We start from the raw sequence: 23,956 nt of genomic DNA on the forward strand, positions 1-23,956 counted from the left end.
ATATGAGGGTAAAATGCTGAATGCCTCTGTGCTGTGCATGGCTCCCATTGCTCTGCCCTTATCCAGTTTCCCCTACTTCCCCCTAATTATTGTAAGCTTTCCTACAAAGCGCCTAAGCATTTCTTCCTGCAAATCTTTAAAGCACAAATATTGGAACTGGAATAAATTATGCAAATTGACTTCATTTGCATTGCTTTATTCCAAGCACCAAATGTGAATTTCCTTGGCGTGAAAGCATGCACAGCCCTAATTTTACAGTTCTGGGGTGGGGGTGCAGAATGGGAAATGGCGGCAGTGACCAATGGCAGGAGACGTGACTGGGGCTTGATACAAGGCACAACGGGATGGTAAGAAGTAGATCTGCCCGCATTCTCCTGGTCATCTTGGTTACATTGTGGCATGTTGTGGACATACCTTTGCAGTACCCGAATTGCATTTATCCAACCTGTAACGGGGGATATCCTGGAAGGCAATTTCATCAAGGGTTCAGGGTCTTAAGAAGAACAGACAATTGTCCTTACATGGAAGAGGAGGAGGAGGAGGAGGAATGGCGCCCAAATGGCCAGGGGGAAGGGCTTAGGTGGCTCCTGCAAAGAGGTAGTGAGAACATCAGAGAAACAGAAGGAGGTGGATGCCAGATAGGCTGGAGGGAGGTAAAGGCTGACTCCTCAAAAGAAAAAGAAAAAAGAAAATATCATGAAAATGCACAAATACTTCTAGAGGCTGTTTGTTTCCTTCAGATTGAAAAAATATTCTGGTGTGAGAGAATGGGCGATGTAAAAAGGAGTAAAAGGAGAGGTGGCTTCTACCCAGAAAAGAAAGGGAAGAGAGTATAAAGTAGTGTCCAGATTGGCTGAAAAAAAGCATCCCAACCAAGAGAAGAGAAGGAGACTCTTGCTGTGTCTGCCGATCAGCTCTGGATCCAGCCTGATGGCTTCAACATTAGGAGAGAAAACCCCTCCCTTCTCGGCCCCCACTTCTGCCAGGTGCAGGGGGGTGGGGGCAGCCAGGGATGCCGGATTGCTGGGAGATCAGTTGGAGGTATCAGAGTGAACGCTGCCAGGGCCTTCTGTGGGGGAGGTCACTGACGAAGGAGTTGTAGCATCCTGCCAGCCTCCATTAGCCTAGAAGGAACAGAGAGAGAGCTGTCAGTCACTTTCACAACAAGGGGCTCAAGCCCCCAAAAGCTTTCCCAGCAGGAGCTCCCCTCTCACTAAGGGGATGACGGCTGTTAAGGTCCTACGCTGGGATCAGCCGCATTAGTCGTGGGTGACAGTTGCATACAGGATGACAGTTACCGTATTTTTTGCTCCATAAGATGCACTTTTTTCCTCTTAAAAACTAAGGGGAAATGTCTGTGCATCTTATGGAGCGGATGTGTGGTCCCTGGAGCTAAATTGCCAAGTGTGGCACACTCCTGGGCTGCTCTTTGGGGCTGGCGGGGGAAACCCAGGCTTCCCCCGCCAGCCCCTACAAGCTGTGCAGCGCTCCTTCTAGCTGTTCTAGCTTCTGCCTTAGCAGGCGCGAAGCCTCTGCAGGGCAACGGGGAGCCTGCCCTGCGGAGGCTTCACGCGGCTATCCCTGGCTTTTGCAGGAGGTGCGTCTTATGGTCCGGTGCGTCTAATAGAGCAAAAAATACGGTATTTAAAGGTTGATCCAAGTAAGAATAACTCATTGTCATGAAGCATAAGCTTCCGTTGTTAGTCTACTTTGTCAGATGCTAGAAGTGGAACTGCAAAGCAACATAAGCCCATTAACAAAATGTTGGTTCTCAGTAATGCTCAATTATTTTTGGAGGGAGTGTAGCACATATTGCACGTGATAGCATAAGATACGTAATAAGCAGTGCTTTTCCTCCGAGAAAAATAGGCGCCGGAACTCACCATGGTTACAGTAAGTCGCCAGGTGACTCAGGGAAGCCCTGAACAGATGCCGGTTTGACAACAGCTGTGCTGACTGCCCATGGAGGTGCCAAAATCTACAGCAAGCTGTGTCCCTAGATGGTTTGGACGTCTCCCCTGGTTCTGGTGCAGGTCAAATAAATACACCCCAGCCTCCCTCATTCTCTTAGATTCCGATGGGTGGCTAGGGCAGTTCAGAAGGGCCCTTGCACTAATGTGTGCAACGATAGAGCCCTGGCTGGAAAGCTTAAAGTCTGCTGCTGCTATATGGGAGATGGATTGAAGAAAAGGAAATACCGTATTTTTTGCTCAATAGGATGCACTTTTCCCGCTCCAAAAAAATTTAAGGGGAAATGTGTGTGCGTCCTATGGAGCGAATGCAGGCTCCTTGGCTTCAGCGAAAGCAACACGAAGCCTCCGAAGCACAGAGGGAGTGCTCCCTCCGCGCTCCGGAGCCTTCACGTTGCTTTCGCTGAAGCCTGGAGAGCGATAGGGGTCGTTGCACACCGAACCCTCTCGCTCTCCAGGCTTCAGGGATAGCCGCCTGAAGCCTCCAGAGCGCAGCGGGAGCTCCTGCTGCGCTCCGGAGGCTTCGGGTTCCTTTTACTGAAGCCTGGAGAGCAAAACTCTCCTGGCTTCAGCAGAGAGGGAGAGCTGTGCAGCGCCCCTTCAGCAAAGCAAGAGGAGAAATGGAAGGGGCTCCGTTTCTCCTTCCGCTTCGCTGAAGGGGCACTGAGCAGAGAGGGGGAGAAATTTTTTTCCCATGTTCTCCCCCTCTAAAACAAGGTGCGTCCTATGGTTGGGTGCATCCTATAGAGCGAAAAGTACGGTATGCCTTGGGCCTGCCCCATAGCTTGACCCATTGTTGCTAGGAGCGGCTAGGAGCCTGGTGCTCCTCGACTCAGTTCTTATATACCTGTTCCATGAATGCTAGTTCATAAATTATTGAAATGCAGCCCCCCTCCCCGGAAATCCAGAGCGAGAGTATCCCCAAGAGGAGGCATGGGGAAGAGCCCAGCATCTCTCTAGCGACTTCAGAAGTCCAACCAAATCTCAGGGGTGTGAAGTATCAGATGATCCTTAAGGTACATCTGGCCCTAGTGGTTTAGGGCTTTGTAAGAATTAGTAATCACGGGGGAGGCGAGAGATGTTATATGCTATGAGTTGGTAGGCCATGACAAGACAGGAGCAGTAACCTTGAGTGCAGGGTATGCAAGAGTTATTGTTTTGTTGCTGATCCGGTTTAAAAAGGAAATAAAGCTCTGGACTTTGCTATCTCAAAATCTGTGCCTCATCTTCATTCCCCATTGTAGTGTACAAGTATATTATTTCAGTGTGTCAAAAAGTGGTCCAAAGGATTATGACAGCCATATCTAACCAAGCACTGTTGGATGCTAGATCTGTAACACAAGAATTTTCAAATGGTTAAGCAGCCTGCACCATAAGCTAGGGCACAAATTCATTTTCCATCTGGAAAAACTCACTAAAATAGCCATTCATTTCTCTCTCTCACTCACTCACATATACACAGAGGGACTTTCATATATTGAAATCCATGCTTTCCATTTTTGTGTTAAAAATATACAATTTTAAGATTTCAAATGCATGTTGCAAATTCCAAATATATATTTCATTTTGGAGATACATATCAGGGAGGTGTGTCAGGGGTGCCAACTTGAATAAAATATGGGCGGGGCTTGCAGGTAAGCCCCGCCCCACAAAATTGATCACATGATGCTGTGCACGCACACCATTGGAATGGCAATGTCCATCAACTTTTTTGGGGGGGCGGCCCCCTCAAATATTTTATTGGGGGGGATAGACCACTTGGCCCCCAGGAATTAGCTCCTTTGCTGTCATTTGACAATTCAGCCTCCCCTCCCCCGGACATTTTTGGAACTAGAATATCCTGCCTGCCCTTAAATGCAAATTTCCAGGAGGAACATTTATGTGCTTAAAGGTAGGAAGAGATGAGGTATAAATATAGAATAAAATACATTGACTCAAGTTCCTGTTAAAAAAGTAAGGGAACTGAATTTCCAGAATTTTTGTGCAGTATAACACATACCATATTAGAAACACAAAAATGCGAACCACATGTTCCTAATGAGCTGAATTGCAGGGGACTGGTAGCAAACCAAGGTTGGCATGCAGAGAAGTCACATATAAGCTGCTCTTATTCTCAAGTCCTCATCCATTCAAACGTCCAACTTCAGCAAGAAAAAGTGTTGTGTATGGATCTCTCAGCTTACAAGACTTAGACCTGTTCACACATTAAATGCACAAGATAGTTGGAGAAGATGGTGGTTCATGCAAGTGAGAAGCTAACTGTGATTTTCTGTGAGTTCTTTCCTCTGGTCTAATGCTACTCATGTGAACACAAGTTATGTGAGCAACTGAAGGTGCAAGAGGGCTCACGGTGATAACATAGGTAAAAAGGTAAAGGACCCCTGGACAGTTAAGTCAAGTCAAAGGTGACTATGGGGTTGAGGCGCTCATCTCACTTTCAGGCCAAGGGAGCTAGCATTTCTCTGCAGTTTTCTGGGTCATGCGGCCAGCATGACTAAACCGCTTCTGGTCCAACGGGACACCGCAACAAGTGCCAGAGCACATGGAAACACTGTTTAACTTCCTGCCACAGTGGTAGCTATTTATCTACTTGCACTGGTGTGCTTTCAAACTGCTGGGTTGGCAGGAGCTGGGACAGAACGGGCGCTCAAACCGTTGCGGGGATTCAAACCGCCGACCTTCTGATCGGCAAACCCAAGAGGCTCAGTGGTTTAGATCACAGCGCCACCCACGTCCCATGATAACATACCATTGTAGCAGCAGTAGTCATTTTATTACAGTCAATGACCAGTATCAAGACAAAAACATGCTAAGGTTCCGGAAGTTATTCCAAGGTTTGACACTGACCATTTCCCAGCCACATGGCAGTTAAACATACAACTGAGTTCTTACTGCTTAAAGCAATGGTTTCCAACTGTAGTCTACTGACCACCAGTGGTCCATGATTTTCATCCAGGTGGTCTGTGGATCTGTGATTGAAGACTGGAGACAGCACATCCTTTGCATTAAATGTGGTCAGCTAAGACTCTCAGCAATTTTCAAGTAGTCAGTGGCAATAAAGGTTTGGGAATCACTTGCTGAAAGGAAGCCCATAGTCATTTGATGCTAAAAAGCCAATTTCAGCTAGCTCTGGATGCAAGCCGGAAATAAACGCCAGTTTAAAATCTTTTTAAAAATCACATGAAATCAACTAGGTGGCCGGAATGTCTGCAAAAATCCAGAGCCCTAGTTTGCTGCCAGCTACATTTAGCACACATTTTAACTTTCAATTTAAAGTTTAGGCAGTTAGAAATTGTAAATCTCAGTTCATAGTCAACCTATTTGCATGCATGGCTGGGCTTACTTCACCTTTCTAAGTTACTTACACACACACACACACACACACACACACAAACAAGCAAAGATTCCTGGGAGATCCAGTCTTTTCGCATTAGGTTTTAATCCACTCATACATCCTAAAGAGGTTGTATTGCATATCCTCCTACTTTGCTACAGACAGGCTTATTGTTTACTGCAGAAGATGCAGCCAGCTCATACACTTCCACGTCCTGACCACTGCAAGAGGCAGCAATTACCACAGATTATCAGCCCGACAGTGACAAGCCGGGTAAAGAGAGACACTGAGCCAACTCTGCCGCCCGGAGACTGGCATATTCAAGTACACTCAGGACATTAATAGCAATTTACGTGCCATCACTGAGGGAAAGCCACAATGGCCCTGTTGGCAGCCTCTTATTTTGAAGCCTGTTATTTGTGGGAGTTACAAGCTATAATCACAACAGAAACTTTCAAAACCCTTATCTTCGGTGACACACCAAATCTATTTCAGAACTGTAATTGCTATGTCACTGGAGAGTTTGCTGCTTAATGCACTCAAATGACATTTAGTGTTTGCCGGGTCATTATAGGGAACGGGAAATGTAAGGGGGGGGAGTGGGGAGGGCTCCTATTGTGTACTCAACTTATTTTTAGAAGGGGCTTTATTGCAGACACCCAATTAAACGAGATAGAGAAAGAGATAATCTTTATACAACACAGAGATCCTTACTATTTGAATCTTACTCTCCTATTCTCAGCCCAGAAATACTCTGGAACCCGGTACACCCCCCCCCCCACTTCACTCATACTTGACAATATGATTTATTTCCAAAGCAAGAAAAGGACCCCATCCTCTGCAAAATGTATCAGTGTCTCCAGGATTCTATCCAAAAGCTTCCTTCCTAATACAGTGGTACCTCGGGTTAACAGACTCCGCTAACCAGGAAATGGTTGCTCCAGGTTAAGAACGTTGCGCCAGGATAAGAACGGAAATTGCGCGCTAGCGGCACAGCGGCAGCAGGAGGCCCCATTAGCGAAAGCACGCCTCAGGATAAGAACCGTTTCAGGTTAAGAACGGACCTCTGGAACGAATTAAGTTCTTAACCCGAGGTACCACTGTACAGAATAGCCCTGAAGCCTTAAAAGAAGAGCTAGACTAACACTGAGAGGTTCTAAGATTTCTTATGGCTGCAGCTGCACATTATGAAACATGGATCCCAGAACTTGAGTCCTCTACTCAAGAGCAATTCCAAAAATCCAGGGCTTGATTCTTACGTTGCATTTTTGGAAAGGCAGGCCCACAAGTGGGCCGACTTTGTAATGTGGGAATGGCTGTGAAATACAGCTTGTGTGTGGATGCATATGCTGAAAGGCAGATGAGAGATCTATGATGGGACGAAAAAGCCTAAACCACACTGCTGCGATAATTTCCCACGTTACAGTACCGTACCTGATTTGGAGCGCTTGAAAATACAAAGGAAGTTATATCCTCAATGGACACGACAATACCAAAGCAGCCCCCAAATTAGAAGCGAATAGGCAGGTTCCTGCTCAACCACCTGCTACAAGACCGTGATCCCAACAGCCGGGAGCTAATTTGCTTTGTCCTGGCTCCTGCCCTTGTAGAATCATAGAATCATAGAGTTGGAAGAGACCACAAGGGCCATGGAGTCCAACCCCCTGCCAAGCAGGAAACACCATCAGAGCACATATGGTTGTCAAGCCTCTGCTTAAAGACCTCCAAAGAAGGAGACTCCACCACACTCCTTGGCAGCAAATTCCACTGTTGAACAGCTCTTACTGTCAGGAAGTTCTTCCTAATGTTTAGGTGGAATCTTCTTTCTTGTAGTTTGGATCCATTGCTCCGTGTCCGCTTCTCTGGAGCAGCAGAAAACAACCTTTCCCCCTCCTCTATATGACATCCTTTTATATATTTGAACATGGCTATCATATCATGTACTTCCCTAGATATCCTGGTCCAAGGAGTGAGGATGTTTTGTCAGCTTAAGGGCCTCATTCCCTTATGGTCAATCTTCTAGGGGGCCTCAAGCCAGGGGCAGATGCAGTCAAAACAAAAGGTGGTGTGGCCAACGAGGGCATGCCCAAAGCTGGCAGTGTGTGGGGGCAAATGCTCTCTCTCACACACACATACCTGTACCATACAGTGCCCACATTGTGCTTGTGCCCACTTATGCATATGATTGCTGTCTCTGTTTGGCCAAGGCACATTCTGACCCCCTCCTTCTGTAATCCTCATAGAACTCTAGCCCAATGGTTGCCATTAATTTGACTCTGAATTGATTTTAGAATGAATTGATTGTAGAATGTACTTCAATTAATTGATTGTGATTTTATGCAAACTGTGTTATTTTTACTGTTGTTAGCTGCTCTGAGCCTGGCTTTGGCAGGGATATAAATAAAATTATTATTATTATTATTATTATTATTATTATTATTATTATTATTCTGTTGCATGTGGCTTCTGCTCAGAGCCGCCCTTAACTAGGGCAACTGCCCTGGGATGCTTCACTTGGGAGGGTCCCGTGACTGAACATGGTGCCAAAAGCAGTGGCCACAGGCAGCAACCAACAGGCGGACAATGGCTGGAAGGGAGCCACAAGTTCATCCGAAAGACCTGAAGGGAGAAGGGGGCACACCTGTGCTCAAAAGGCAGCTGTTGATGCAGCAGAGGAGGCTTTGCAGGGCCTTGGAGGTTGCGTTTAAATTTTTGTGGGTGCCTGGGCACCCAGGGCTCTCTACAGTTGGCACCAGTGCCCCACATACCTCTCCTTGCTCTCTGCTTGGAGCAACCAAGAGGTTACTGCTGCTTGGCTCTGCAAAGGTAAACAGTAGCAACAGAGCTGCCAATTCCTAGAGTGGAAGGGAAGGCTGGTGGGAGAGGAGTTTCTGCTTCTCCCACTTCCTAGCTCTGCCTCTGTAACTGGAGAAGGGAAATGGAAGTGAAATCAGAAGTCAGGGAGGCCAGGCTAAGGAGCACAGAACCACCTGCGCTTTTATGAAACAGCAACAGCTTGAGGTGTTGGGGCAACTTCACACCCTCCCTGGTCCTTGGATGAAAAACAGGTCATATAGTTGTAGCTCTACCCACTATGTATCTGGTTCATGATATTTTATAGGTGATTTCATTAGATTTTATGATATCAGAATTTCCTCACAATTAATGTCAATCATGGACAATCACAAGAAATCACATGGAAGTACTTCACAAATGTGATGCATTAAAATGCAGAGGTGAAATCTCCCCCTCCCCCAAACCACAGAGCATGAAATTTATGCCTCACCAAACCAATGAAACACTTGTGGTTTAATGGTGAATTCTGGCTATAATGGAGATGTAAAAGATTTCGGTTATTATAAAAGATGCGGGAGTAAACGACTAACAAAAGGACCCACAAAGGGGAGGAGGGAAGTCCAGGAGATTCTTTGGAATCTCGGTTTTATGATTTATGTTGTATAGGTGAGTGTAAAATGTTAATTTGAAAAATCAAATAAATTTAAAGCCGCCCCCCCCCCAAACTTGTTTTTCTTTACAGTATCACCGCAATAGAGTATAAAGGGAAAAACTGATGTTTTCCGTAACTTGCAATATTTTTTTAATCATACCTATTTCTCTGTTTGTTCTGCATCTTATATCCTCAATACCGGATTCATAGAGTCAGAGGATTGTAGAGTTGGAAGAGATCCTGAATCTAATCCAACCCCCTACAACGAAGGAATCTCAAGCATCCCTGACAGGTGGCCATCCAATCTCTGCTTAAAAACCTGCAGAGTCCACCACCTTCCGACAGAGTCTGTTCCATTGTCTTCTTCATGAAGTTTCGTCAGAATCTCCTTTATTGTCACTTGAACCCATTGCTTCAGACTCTACTCTGCCTTTACCCTAATAATCAGATATAGGTAGGTAGCCGTGTTGGTCTGCTATAGTCGAAACAAAATAAAAAAATTCTTTCCAGTAGCACCTTAAGAGACCAACTACGTTTGTTATTGGTATGAGCTTTCGTGTGCATGCACATTTCTTCAGATATTTGAAGAAGTGTGCATGCACACGAAAACTTATCCCAGTAACAAACTTAGTTGGTCTCTAAGGTGCTACTGGAAGGATTTTTAAAATGTTGTTCCTAATAATCAGATCAGTGCAAAAAGTGGTCCCTGTAAGTACATAAACTGACCAAATATACTCAAAGGGGTCCTTTTGGCAGGTGTAGCTTATTTATTCACAGAACTTATTTCTCCAGACTTTATTTATTTAAAGTATGGAATAATGTTATGAACGTGGAAGCAAGTAAATTACCGTATTTTTTGCTCTATAAGACTCACTTTTTCCCTCCTAAAAAGTAAGGGGAAATGTGTGTGCATCTTATGGAGTGAATGCAGGCTGTGCAGCTATCCCAGAAGCCAGAACAGCAAGAGGGATCGCTGCTTTTGCTGTGCAGCGATCCCTCTTGCTGTTCTGGCTTCTGGGGTTCAGAATATTTTTTTTCTTGTTTTCTTCCTCCAAAAACTAGGTGCGCCTTGTGGTCTGGTGCGTCTTATAGAGCGAAAAATACGGTACCTGCTGCTGAAATTCCCTCAGCTTGATCTGGCTTTAAAATTGTTTACCCCCCCCCCCCCCAAAAAAAAAGTAGAAGGAAGGAAGGAAGGAAGGCTTATGTAAAAACATAGCACACAGTTTCATTTATTTCACTCATTCCTGCATACTAGTTTCAGGGACATGGTAGAAGCATCCAGTTTGTCTGCGGCCACAGAGGATGAGGGTTAGGATAGGAGGGTGTTACACTGAGGAAGAGGTAAATGATTCATGGTAAGGAACAATAGTCTTCTTGCATCAATATGCCTCCAGAGGTGCATGTTTGAGACTTCCTGGAAGGGGCGTGTGACATGATCTTTAGAAACACTGAGAGATGGGTTGAGCTGTCTAACAACAACCATTTATTTCTTATACCCTGCCCATCAAACAACAGCAGCAGCCATTTATTTCTTCTACCCCCATCTGAATGGGTTCCCCCAGCCACACACATGTGACTTGCATGCCTCATGGGAAGATGGGGCACATGATGCGTTGCACAGATAGGCTGATAGGCTGCACAGGGGAGAGTTCAGTGACCAGCACACATCAGCACCAATGTTGCAAGCTCCTGGAAGCCAAATTTCGTTTGTTGGGCAGAATATTATGTCCACTACCATTAGGGTAGTATGGTCAGAAATGCTACTTTTTGCATGCACAAGGCCAGCTAACAGGCGGAGTTGAGAGGTCTCAACGAAGGGATGAGGAAGGTGCTGTTGGGAGGAAGGGTTCAGTTTTGGCTAGGCACTAGGGGACATTTGGGAAAAGCTGATTCTGTACAAGAGAGGTTGCTGGTGCCTCATAGCAGTATTTAAACTGATTTCTGGGGGAAGCCAGTGGCTCTTATTAAAAATGGCTCATCTACACGGGATGATGGAGGCAATGAAGGGGATCCAGGGATGATGAAGGCAAACATTCCTGTTTGTCTCAAAAGGGAAAAAATCTGGACTTTGCAATCATTCGTTCTGAGCACTAACAAAATGCTTAAGAGGAGCCAGCATGCTTACTGTATCTGTGTGGCACCTAGAGCTTGACCCATGTTTCCTCACTAAAGATGGGGATGTAAACAAGCAGTTGAGAGGCGGCTACTTGTGACCAGTTCTGAGGATTGATCCAGACATGGGTTTGGGTTAGCCCATTGAAGGGCACGCACACACAGGGTTTGCATATCTAATCTCCCTGATTTGAGTATGTGCGCCATTTCCAGTGTAAATGTGCCAAGTCATTTAAATATGGGATAGGACAGAATGTGACAGCAAGCATATAGAAGAACAGACCGTTATTTCAAGAGAGCAAAGATCTGATGGAGAAAAAAGCACATGCAAAATGAATTTGAGGGGTGGTGGTGGGATATAATAACTTGTATTTGCAAGCGGATGCCAGAAGCCTCCAAGTCAAGAATGAAGAACATAGGGATATAGTGGGCCTGGAATCAAATTTGCAGCTCTTTCTGTGTGTCATGTTCCTTCTAGGGGTTAATCTCCTGCAATGGGATCTTCCTACTCTTTAGGGGCACCCCACCCATGTTGCTGTTCCAAGACGGTCCACTCTTCTCCATTGAGAAAATCCTCATCTTTCCCGGATAGCTCAAAGGTGGGAGAGGTAGGCCACAGGTTGCTGTACCTTCTGTTCCAGCAAGGCAACCAGCTGGCACGTGCTGAAGGTGTAGTTTTGCACATTCTTAGGCAGAAAGACAGACATGGTGTTGCAGGTCACTGCAGCTACTCCCTTGCCATCCATGTCTCTTGGTCCTACGGACACCGTGAAGTAGCATTCCAGGCCTCGCTTGGCAAATGTCCCTGTTTACAAGTCCTGGTCACAAGCTCCCAGAGGCTGCAAACAGCTTAACAGAGCTACTGGCTGCTAACTCCTCCCCCAATTCAGTTCCATTTCAGCTTCTATTCTTAAATATAGAACAGGGCAGGGCAGGGCAGGACCATATCATTGCAAGGAAGCTCTCAGGTTACCAAGGAGAGCGTCTACTATGATTGATGCCTTCTCCATGTCCTCTTGGAAACCCAGAAGCAAGAAGATTCCACAGCTTACCTTGGCAACTCATCCTCCTGCTACCCCACTGCTCATGTTAGGTTACATTTATTCGACACAAAAGCATATTCAGGTAGTTTAAACGCAGTGCTTTTTATGGTATGATAATACATTGTTCTCCCTCTTCTGCAAGCCATTCCTTTCAAGAGAGGCCTTTCTCCCCTCTTCCAAAATAACTGGCCTGAAGATAAAGGAAACTGCACCATGTCCCTTCTGGTATTAGTGCTGATTCCTATTCTGCAGCTTCCCTTTATTAATGACTACCAAATTAGCTTCAGTTCTGCACCTGAATCCATGCTGGCTTTCATCTCCTCTCGCATGCCCTTTCCCTAGCTCTTTTCTTCAGCAGAGCATCCCCTGGTGATTTGGCTTAGCCTAGAAAACTACTGTGTTCAGATATATATTCAGTTGCAGTGAGCTGGGCTTCTCCTTGGGGGGTGGGGGCAGGGTTAATTTGTACAGAAGTATCATATCTTATCATGATCAGTCTCCGATTCATTTATTCCTCAGTATTAAAGAGCCAGAATAGAAATGAATTCGGCTAACAGAGATTAATGTGGAACGATAGGCTCTTTCATGTGGCATTTTCAAGCCCGGTTTTTGCAATGGGTTTATATAATCAGACATAATTGTCTGCACATGTTCAGTTGCATTTACTTCAGAATGCTTTACTGTCCTTGCCTGGTGACGTCAGGGCTCGGTGCAAACGTGGGCGCTTGGATGCCTGTGCTAAATTCAGAAGAAGTCAGCTCAGAATTCCAACAACAAAGTCACACGCCATGCTTTACAACATTTCTGCCCCTCCACCATGCCCACCAATGGCTCCAAGGGAGCATCCTCCTTCCTCCTAAGGATTAGAAGCCTGCCAATAACCCAAGTTTCTTCTTACGGCTTTGGAAAAAGGACACATAAATATTGAAAAGATGCCGAAGCAATATAGTCGTTGGACTATATAGCTCAGAGGGTAGTAAGGATTAAGCCCTTCTGTTATATTACCCCCTTGGGTTTCTAGAGCGCATGTATACATTTGGCAGAACAAGGCAACAGAATTATGGATTGTATCACTTTAGAATGCAGGAAAATACAAATTTTTGAACGCTTCCATGCCTGTAGTAAACTAACATACCAGGCAAAGTTATTCTCTGTGATTTACTCCATGAAGGGCTTTGAAAGTATACAGGAGAGCATTAAAAATGGGAGCTTTCACGTGTCTGAAGTGATACAGATCAGAATTCTACCACCCTAGGTCAAACTGGAAATGGCAGGCACAGCCATATTTGATGTCCTCGAAGGGGCATTTAATTTTAATGTCAAATAAAAAACACTAAGCCCTCATTCTCCTTACAATTTGTCACATCAGGTTCCCCCTAATATTGTAATTGGACACTTACAAAAGTGGGAGAGAATACAGTTCCCCTCAACTGTGTGGCTTTTTATATTAAATTAGTTCCTCCACCTCTCACTTTATATACGAATCAGACAGAAATGTGAACAACACACGTGACTGTTCTCAGCTAACTTGGCTACTGCCCCATCCTGCACAATGTACATTGGCTTGGAGTTGCTCTGCCTGGCACGTAATTCCCCTAACACCCCCCCCCCCGAGAAAAAAACAACATGCACTCCCATATGACCCAACCTGCCAACCCATGAGCTTCGACTTACTTTGGGTATCTAAGCACTTGCCTTTTAACGCCTCAAATTTTGTACTTGAACAGAAAGGACGAGAGAGAGAGAGAGGGGGGGGGGTCTTGGCAAGCCGTTTTAAGACTTTCCCTTCCATCACATCCCATCCTTGGCACTTCCTTTCATTTCAACTTGACATGAGCTCATGGAGAATGCCTAGCAGGTCCAACGGCAGCACGCTGTACGATTCCCCACTGAGAAAAGACTTGCTTTGCCTAGCACTGTTGTGAGCAATGCAGACAGTAGAAATCCTGAAGGTTATCTAAAGAGGGTGGGAGAGAAGCCTCTAAACCTTGTACTGCCCTTTGCCACCACCCTCAAAGGGCGCTCCTCGCGTCGGAGGCACGCATGCAGTGGAAAGTCAACACATCAGGACCATGCTTCACCCTCCCAGTATTTTCAGGTTAATCCTCGAGCGCAACTCTTCCCCTGACCTCTAAAGGGGCAAAGAGAAGCCCCCGACACAGTGTACGGCAGCCTCCTTTTCCAGGCTCCCCTCTTCTCCCAGCTTGCTGTCACCGCCACTGAGATGGCGGATGATTGATCTGAGAAATGAAGTTGGATTGCTGTCCCGAATCTACACTCGGTTCTCCTTGTGTCTGTCTGATCGATTTCACTCTGTACGACACAGCTTGTCGCTATGAATTTTCATGCTAGTGAGGAGCCGCCAGCGCAACCCAGAACAAGTAGAAGATGTTCCTCTCCTCTCCACCCCCTCTCTCCACCCCTCCCCTCGGTTTTTCTTACTCTAATTTCTGTATTAGCATCGTCGTCGTCATTATCACCAATCTGTTAATAATCCATTTTGGGCTTTTAGAATGGGAGAGGGCCCACCCACTATTTTAGATGGTACGTTCAGCTGCAATGGACTCCAGCCCTTGGCCTTCTCGTTGGAGATGTCTGGGTCCCCTCCTGCCACTGTACTAGGTGTCACCTGTTTAGCAGCTCTCCCAGCAGAACGCAAGTGGCCGCAGGTGCCATGTGAATATTGATTGCGTCTGACAGTCCTAGACGCCAGCTGCCTGCACAAGGCCTGCCCCATCGCCACTTTTTTCGCAGAGAGAACTCTGCCGTTGGCACGACCGATACAGAAGCAATAAACTAGGTGACCGTAAAGCTAAGACAAGTCCTACTAAGTGGCATTCTGAGCCCTATGGCTTTGAAATAATTGGGAAAGAGAGAACCAACAAGAAAGGGGGAAAAAGAAAAAAGAAAAAAGGAAGCCTATTTTTCTTACACTGATGCCCTGCGGACTATACATCTGACTCGCTGCGAGTCCGTCACTGTATCCTCCTGTCTGGCTGATAACATGGCGAAGGGTATCCACCTAAACAGACCAACAACAACAAAGAGAGAATTAGGAACACAGATATTAAAAGGCAAGACTAATTTTGGGGGTGACTAAAATAGGATGATATGACTATAAGCAAGATTTCCCAGGGTTCACTCCAAGCAGCAATAAGTGAAGATGTCGCCCTCCCTCCAAACATCCCACTATAATCCCTGATAGCAACAGTGGCAGCAGCAGCAGCAGCAGCCCATGCTGGATTCTTAGTAGTGCAGCAAATGGTGGGGAGAAAAATATACATGGAGGCAAGTTGGTTGGAGGTCCTTGGTTGAGTTAGCAATTCCTATATGGGGGTAAGAAATCGGCTCCGTCCAAATCTGTCACCCCTGCTATCCACACCAGTTATTCAACCCAAGGTTTCTCAGTGCCACTTGCAACTGAAGAGAGTTGACTTAATACAAATGAGCGTTACGAGGGTTCACGCCTTGCCTCTCGAGGCCATTCATCCTTCTTGACCGCGCGAGGCCGCCTGCCATCTAGCATGCCTTCTTTTCTGCATTCAGGGTAGCAATGCAACCTAGCTTTGCTTTTAATGCACCTTGACATGAGATGGAAATGTTTGAGTGGTTGGCACCATTATCTAAGGGTAAAAGGAGACTCCCGAAGGGGTAAGCAAATACCTAAGAAGCTGTTGCAACCATTGCATCAGGAAGAAGTGGCTTACACCCCAGTGATTATTTTCTGCACTCTTCCCTGTCAAACTGGCTTCTAGGATAGGATGGCTAAATGAAGTTTGACACTGAAATGGGGGAAAGGGAAACTTCTGTAGTTCAGCGCCACTCTCTCTTGTCATTAAACCAAGCAGAATATGACAATATGGACATCTTGAAAAATAAGCCCGAGGTACAAATATCTGGTCATTTCTCCTAGAAAATCCACTAAGCAAGTTGCACCTTGCGTAATACTCTTTCCGTTCAAATACTGATTTCTTCTTACTGTAACTAGGAAGCCAGAGCCAAATGCATTCACAAAGCGTGGGCAACATCCCCAAAGACAATTTTTGGTAATAAAGAAATAAAATTGTTTGGTTTGGGGTTTTTGTTTTGACTGGTTTAGGTTGGTTACAGAGTTTCGATTCCTCTCTTGGGACAGGAATGGGGAACGCCAATAGGATCAAAGGCTCTTCATTCTGATATTGATGCATTCACTGGCAGTACATCCGATGGATCCCTACCTGTGACTGCACGTTGGCTCCAACCTGGGCCCCTTGGTAAGAATCCCCATTGAGTGACTGCACGCTCATGAATAAATCTCCAGAGTTTGACATGTTAAAAGAACTGGAAGAACCTGGAAAGGAAAGAGTGAGGCACCTGAATCATAGAAAGGAAGAGGATCAACCACACGCCTGTCAGCCAAGAAGAAGGAAATGACATGCAAAGCAACCCCAAACAGGAGACAAAACAGGTTAGTAGCACGAAGGACAGAGCAAGCAAAAAATAAAAATATAAAAAATTAAAAATTAAAAGAGAGAGAGATAGAGGATGCACTGTAAGAGCTGTAAATATCACATCTCAAAAAAGCTCGCCCTCCAACCAACTTCTCAACAGAAATGAGTCCTTCAGAATTCAGTGCTTCCTGATGGAGGGTGCGGCACATAGCTCCTGTTTTGTGGGTGGGAGGTTGCTTTGTTGCTGTGGACAGCACACTAATGTCTTAGCAAGCTTTGATATTTTCAGCTGTGATGCCTGGACAGCAGTCTTATCTTGCTTTTAGAAGATGACTCCCATAAATATAGATGAATAGAAAATGTTTGTGGAGCATGCCATGCTAAGATACCGCCAGTTTCGTGAGGGGTTCCAGCCACAGCCTGCAATGAATCTATCTTGGCCAATTTGGCAGGATAGCAAAATGTAGAATAGAAACAAAGGCCAGGGATTTCCACTAGTCCCTCATGCCCCACACATCAGAGGAGCACATAATGTGCCAACTTTGGGGTGTAGGAAAAATGGGCCATAAGAATGTGGTAAGGCTCTCTTGATCTCCTCCGTGTTGTCTTTGTCTCATGGCAAAATCTGGAACTCGCTAGATCACGTTATCTCAATAATCTCAACCACACACAGGGTTGAAAAGTGTAATTCCAGACGTAACTCCCTTTCAGTCCCCCCCCCCATGTCCCCCGCAAAAAAAAATATACTTTATGACATAGCAACCTAACTGCATGAGATAGACTGGAAGGAAAGGATTATTTTGAAACTCTCGTGCAACTGATGTTAAGAATGAGAAAGCTGAACGTGCAAGGTTTAGTTTTAAGCATGACATTAGGCTTGAAGGGAGAGACTTCAGGGGCCCAGGTCAATTCCATTGCACTTTTGCAATGCTAAGCTGTTCAATATTTCCCACATGGAAATATGTGTCTAGGGTTGGTTGGTTTGTTTGCTTGGTTTTTTGCAACTGCCCAACAGTGAAATACAGATAAAAGCTCTGTGAACCTTTGAACTATACTTTCTCTTTGCAAATATTTTGGTTAAACCAGGTGTGGAAAACCTTTGGTCCTCCAGGTGTTGCTAAAACTCCCATCTGTGCCAACAAGCATAGCCAATGGCAAGGGATGACGGGCACTGCAGTTCACCAACATCTGGAGGGCCAGAGGTTTCCAACATCTGTGCTAAACACTTAACAAATGGAGGAAGGGTGTAGTTATCTGAAGAGTACAACCATCAGAAGACAAGAAACAGTCCAACGGTGAGTTCCCCTGCAAACATCTCCCCTGCCCACGAAGTCTTTTTTTGCTCCTATGTAAACGCATCTTGAAAGAGAGATTCTAAAATGTCACAATAATTAGCAAGGGCTAAGAAGTTCTTCAAATTCTCCTTTAGCGTATGGGGGAAACATCCCAATTGACTTCATCAGGCTTTGGGAAAAAACCCTGTGACTGAAGGATTGCCTCCTTACATACCACCCTGCCTACTCCGTAAGATCAGAAGACTTTTCTGCGTTCTACTTAGGATGGAGAAGTGTTTGATGAGATCAAGAGATAGGGCCTTCTCAGTGACTGCACCAATATCATGAAGCACTTTGTCCTATGAAGCGTAGGTGACCCCCTCTCTGGCTGTTTCCCACTGGTTGGGGAAAACATTTTAATTCCAGAATGCTTTTACCTGCTAAGTATCTGCTGTAAAGGTCATGTTTTGGCTGTGATCTTTACCTCTGTTGTATTTCAATGAATTCTTAATGCTGTGTTTTTATTGTATTTTATGATATTGTGATTCTAAATTGCTGTAAGCTGCTCTGCATGGCACATAGTCACTAAAAGGGCAGGGAATAAATCTATCTGTATATCTATCTATCTATCTATCTATCTAATCACACTTTGACAATAGATAATCTACTGGAAATGGTTCCAATTACTTTTCAAGAACTTCCATTACTGTGCAGCACTAAGAGTACCAACTTTTTGGGATTCAAAAAATGCCACAATTATACCAATATTTTCCTTCCTGTGACACCCGCCTTCTGAGCATACAACATGTGCCTACTGTAATTATTTAAGTCTCACAGGAATGCCATGGGATTTGGGTAAAAGTATGGTTTTCTCTCCTTAGCAGATGGCCTCAATAAATGATCTGGATTTTCAAGGTCGTGCAGCAAGCCAATGATATCACTGCAAAGAGGCCCTAGGAAGCCTGTGTGCCTCCATCCCTTTTCTGCAGACAGCACAGGTTGCTTTTTAAGTTAGTTTGCTTGCAAAGTATGGGTATTTTACCCCACACTATCTTTTTAAAATATCCCTCCAAAAAAGAAGAAATGGCATTTACTTGACAGATGGTGAATCGGCAGGGCAGAGGGAACAGTCACAAAATTACATTCAAAGCAACAATGGTATTGATAGATGCCTACAAAATATACGTTGATATTGATGCAGATGGCACAATTCATCAGGTTGGTCTCCTGTGAAAGCTCTATGAAAATGAATGGGTGGCCCCAAGAGTACTTGTGCTCTTCCACAGCTCTCATTCATCTCTATGAGGTTTGTGCATGAGAATGTCCCAGTGGATTGTGTCCAAAGTCTTCCAAAGATTAATGCACATATGTATGTGGCAAATGTGCACACCAATGGAATTTACACCGTACAGATAGAGTCAGAACAGTAATTGCTGAGATGACCTTTAGTGTCATCCATGATGTTGCTTCAGCATTCTTGGCATCAATGCAAAATTTTCAGGAAGGAGAGTTACCATGGCCAGGCATCTCCAAGGGATAATACAATGGTGCAGGAAAAGGAATGACATCAAAACAAAGACACACACCACCCTCAGTGAACAGCATCTCCAGAATTTCGGGGTGATAGTTCATTCAACTGAGCTTTGAAAGCAGAAATATATTCTTCCCAGCAATATTCCATTTCCCCTTCAGCAGAGTTTGACATTATTTTTTTCCATTACTTACATTTTTGGGCAATGTGTAGGAGAAGTGGAATGAAGAAAAAGGATGTTTTGCCATGCTGAAATGGTCACACACTAACTAAGGTTTCCTGGCTGGCTTGTGAGCTGCTGTCTCTGAACAGTCTCCCTGCTTCCCTCTCTGGAGCCAGAAGCAAGAGCACCTCATTTGCTCCAGAAGTATTCTGTTGGCAATTTCATAAAATATTTTATATCCCAAAATGGAAGGTAAACAACTGCCACCCTGCTGAGTGACAATGTGCTCCTGACTTTCAGTTGCTTGGCTTGTGAACTTTTCCATGATACCCGCCTGAGGACCAGTGGCTTGTTTGAGGGAGATCTCAATAAAGCATTCATTAACAACATTTTGAACATGTGCAAAATGGTTTTCTCTTATCCAATGAGTCACTAAAGCCAACCCCTGATTTATCTGGGGAAAGGTACCAGCATTTACAGGTCAGAAGGCCTGACTCCCATCTTTATTTACAAAAGTTCCTTAGCCTCTGATCTCCTGAATCACACTGATCTTTGGATTTTATTGAAAGCGTAGTTCAATATTTAATTCTTATGTTTTAGAATGTGGACTTTTATAACAAGGGGATCAAATAGAAAGGAAATGTTTTGATGATTTTTTAACCAATATGGAAACATTTATATCCCCATTGCATATGCGGTGCCTTCTTTTACAATAATTCACATTGGTGAATTCAATAATTCAGTTCAATAATTCACATTGAACTGTAAGCTCCTTAAAGGAAATGTTATGGAAGTTAAAAACAACAACCAAAAACTGTTTATAGGAAGAAAAGAGGACCCCCCCCCATTTCATGTGATTAATATAAATCTAGTTAAATTTAGAGCAAGTTGAAGGGAGAGACCTAGTTCTGTCTAGCTAACTCTTGCTTCAATTACTGAGAAATTAACAATTATTTGTTTTCAGGCCTAGACGGAAGATGCTGTCTTAACTGCACCTGCATGAAGAGAAAGCAGCAGTTTGCCAAGAGTGATTGATTTATACCACAGGGGAGATGGAGAAGATCAGAGGAGATTCACAGCAGCAGGATGAAAGTCTGAGGTGGGCTGGAGAGACAAAGAGGTGTTTTTTTGTGGAAATGAGGAAAGGAGTATCTGCAATGTGCAGAGGGGAAAGAAAATGGTGCATTACAGCAGTTGAAAGGGAGGGACGCTGGCCAGATCAGCAAGGGTTGACTTACATGGACCCAACAGGTAGGCAAGTGGATAGGAGTAAGGGGAGAGAGCAGTCAGCTAAGAGGCTCAGTCAATGACTCCCGAGGAAGTAGATAGAGCATGGGTAGGCAAACTAAGGCCCAAGGGCCAGATCTGGCCCAATCACCTTCTAAATCTGGTCTGCAGATGGTCTGGGAATCAGCGTGTTTTTACATGAGTAGAATGTGTCCTTTTATTTTAAATGCATCTCTGGGTTATTTGTGGGGTCTGCCTGGTGTTTTTACATGAGTAGAATGTGTCCTTTTATTTAAAATGCATCCCTGGGTTATTTGTGGGGCATAGGAATTCGTTCACCCCCTCAAAAAAATATAGTCCAGCCCCCCACAAGGTCTGAGGGACAGTGGACCAGCCCCCTGCTGAAAATGTTTGCGGATCCCTGAAGTAGAGGGTGTCACACAGGGTGTCAAACTCCAAGATAATTAGCATCCGCTTTTCAGCATGAAGCAAACTAAGAAACCACCAACCAATAATTTGGCCACAATAAGGAAATTTTGTCCATGGTATGATTATTTTCCGCCTAGTCATTTTGACACCCTATTTGCAAAATTTAACAATTCCAAATTATAGACGTGCTCTCACTTTTGCAGGACTGAATATACTACTGCCTTCAGCTGTACTTGAGGGTCAATTTCAAAAGATTGCACTGGAAAAACGGTTATGTCCTTTTGGAGATGGCAGTACTGAGTCAGTGGCTCATGTGCTTCTGGCGTGCAATCTTTATAAAGATTTGAGGAGTGAGGTTATTACCCTTCTACTATTGTCCATGCCAGGGGCTGCTCAACCATTGCTACTGTGTCTGTCCTTTTAGCAGATCAAGATGATCAGAACCTCCAGGTATGGGGTGGTATATAAATTCAATAAGTTATAATAATAACAATAATAATCAGGTGACAGCAAAAACTGCAAGGTTTTTAGCAGGGGCAATTAGAATAAGATCTATTATTTGATTATTGATGTAAACCTCCAAAGTGTATTTTGTATAGTTAAGTTTTTACCTCTGTCTTCAGTAATTTTATTTTATTGCTATGGCTAGTGGCTGATCCAAATAAAGATTCTTCTGATCTGAACCTGCGAGTTGGTAAACGCCCTTCTGCATGGCCCCAATACAAGCCTCTACTGTTTGGCTCGTCCTCCAAACAGAATGTCCATTTCTTATTATCTTTCCTAAAATACTTCCGCACACCCCTTATTGTCCCCTGCCTTCCTTTCACTCAGTGGGGTGTCATTTTACGCACAACACAGCGACAACTCCAGCTCTGCTTCCAAATATACACTTCAAGCAGGGAGACAAAGCCACTTTGGGCTCTCTCACAAGAGAACCTGCAAGATACATATCTCGGCAAACATGTGCTTTCTGCACTTTGGTTTTTACTTGCACAGTTAAAATGTGTCAGGTATATATATATATATAATGTAACATGTGAAGCAGCCCTAAATGTTCTTGCCATTCTGGGCTATTATGAAATTTGGCCAGGCAAAATCACTTTTCTTATCCAGCAAGCCACTGCTTTAAAGAGCCACTCCTCCTAATACAAGGAGATCTTGGGGAAACCAGCACGAAATGTTGTCTTGCGGAAGTTTACTACGGATTTGGCTCCTTGCCACTGCAAAAGGGCAAGTCTAGATTCTTTTGGGTTTTTTTATGGCTGCTGTTCACAGGCCAGGGAGCGGAGCTCATAAAAAGGTCAATTCTCTTGTATAACACCTACATTACCAAGCTGCTTCTTGTAACTCACAGGCCTTGAGCAAGACAGTAAATGATAAACCAATAAGGCAAAACACACCATCTCAATTTTCAAAAGTAGTGAGAAACAGATTGTAATTTGTGATGTGTGACCTGCATAGTGTTACTTGTGAGATTTGATTTCTGGTACTCCTCCACTTTGCCTTAATGGGAGCAAGATCACCAACAGCAATGGCTTCAGCCCTGGGGCTGCAGCTGCCAGCACAACCTGCTGCACGCAAAAAGTCACGCTGTCAATCGCTCCCTCATTTGAGTGAGGAGGGCCTACCTCTGGCCCATGTCAGCTGGAACAAGGCCTCTGGCCCATGTCAGTTGCAGAGCCAGTGGAACTAAACAAGCTTCAATCAGAGGATATGGAGGAAAGAACCATCTCCAGGCATGACGAATGGTGTTACCAGGAGTTCTAGCCTCTTCCCCACTGCACAGAAATGGCACCACCAGCTCCTCAGACAATGGGGTCCATTCTGGTTAAGGGTTCTGAGGAGGGCCAGCCCCCAAAAGAAGACCAAAGCACAATGCCAGCTCTGCCGGTGCTGCTCAGCTATGGGTTACTATCTAAGATGTTTCTCCCATTGCCAAAGCAACTTGGGTAGGAGGTTCCAGATCGCAGAGCTCTAATTCCCATTGCTTTAGCCACTTGGTCACACTGACCTCAACTGTGGACTAGAATAAAGACTGAAGTGATTCAGAACAAGGGCTCACCTTGGGCATACACTCCTCTGAAAGAAAGATACTCTACTTTAATGCTTTATTATTTCAGAGCTTTGGATTTGGATTTGATATCCCGCTTTATCACTACCCGAGGGAGTCTCAAAGCGGCTAACAATCTCCTTTTCCCTTCCTCCCCCACAACAAACACTCTGTGAGGTGAGTGGGGCTGAGAGACTTCAGAGAAGTGTGACTAGCCCAAGGTCACCCAGCAGCTGCATGAGGAGGAGCGGGGAAACGAACCCGGTTCACCAGATTACGAGTCCACCGCTCTTAACCACTACACCACACTGGGAGACATAGCATGTTTTCTAACAATATCTAGGCTTTCTTGGAAGACATCCAAATTACACCGTCTTGGGCACAGCTTGTTGGCAGCTTTACGTAAATGCCTCGTACTTATTTGTACCCATATAATTTCATAACGTAGAAAAAGTATATCAACCCAATGTATTTGGCATTTCCCTCTTTTAAAACAAAAAAGCCATACAGTACACATTTGTTCACAAACTGGTCCTTAAGCTGACCTTTCCCAAAAAGATTGTCCCAAGTTTTCTATGGCCCAGGAAATTACAATCCATTTTACAATAAACAATTTGTCATAAACAATTGTCTAACACGATGCAAACATGAAACAGCAAGCCTGATCCAAGCTCTTTACCACATGCATCTCAAATATCAAGATCATATAAACTATTTATTGGGCTAATTTATTTCCCAAATTTCCACTCTGCCTTTCTCCGCAATAGTACTCAAGGCACCTAAAATGAATTTGTCCCTTACATTACTAATACAAAAAAACACAAGATCACATCCTGGAAAGGTAGAGGGACAAGCCATGTTTGAATTTTCATGGAGTAAAAAGCCCTCTAGCAATTCTGATACCAAAGAAAAATAAAATTACACAAAACAGGTGAGCTACAG

General features: G+C 44.6%; 1 protein-coding gene across 3 annotated transcripts in view; it reads right to left on the reverse strand.

Annotated features, from left to right (window-relative positions):
- Nucleotides 1-415: 415 nt before the first annotated feature.
- The window catches only part of PBX1 (PBX homeobox 1), a 219,423-nt gene continuing 195,882 nt past the window's right edge, over nt 416-23,956 (reverse strand). For 2 of the 3 annotated variants that reach the window (XM_083445358.1, XM_083445357.1), the window contains exons 7-9: nt 16,128-16,240; nt 14,843-14,932; nt 416-1,124 (exon numbers count right to left, since the gene is read on the reverse strand). In XM_083445358.1, coding sequence (XP_083301484.1) covers nt 1,032-1,124; nt 14,843-14,932; nt 16,128-16,240 — 296 coding nt within the window. In that variant the 3' untranslated portion in view covers nt 416-1,031. The remainder of the gene's footprint in view (nt 1,125-14,842; nt 14,933-16,127; nt 16,241-23,956) is intronic. The other variant, XM_083445359.1, reaches the window with a different exon arrangement.

This window comes from Podarcis tiliguerta, assembly GCF_965153285.1.
Source record: "Podarcis tiliguerta genome assembly, chromosome: 6".
NCBI classification, from domain to species: domain Eukaryota; kingdom Metazoa; phylum Chordata; class Lepidosauria; order Squamata; family Lacertidae; genus Podarcis; species Podarcis tiliguerta.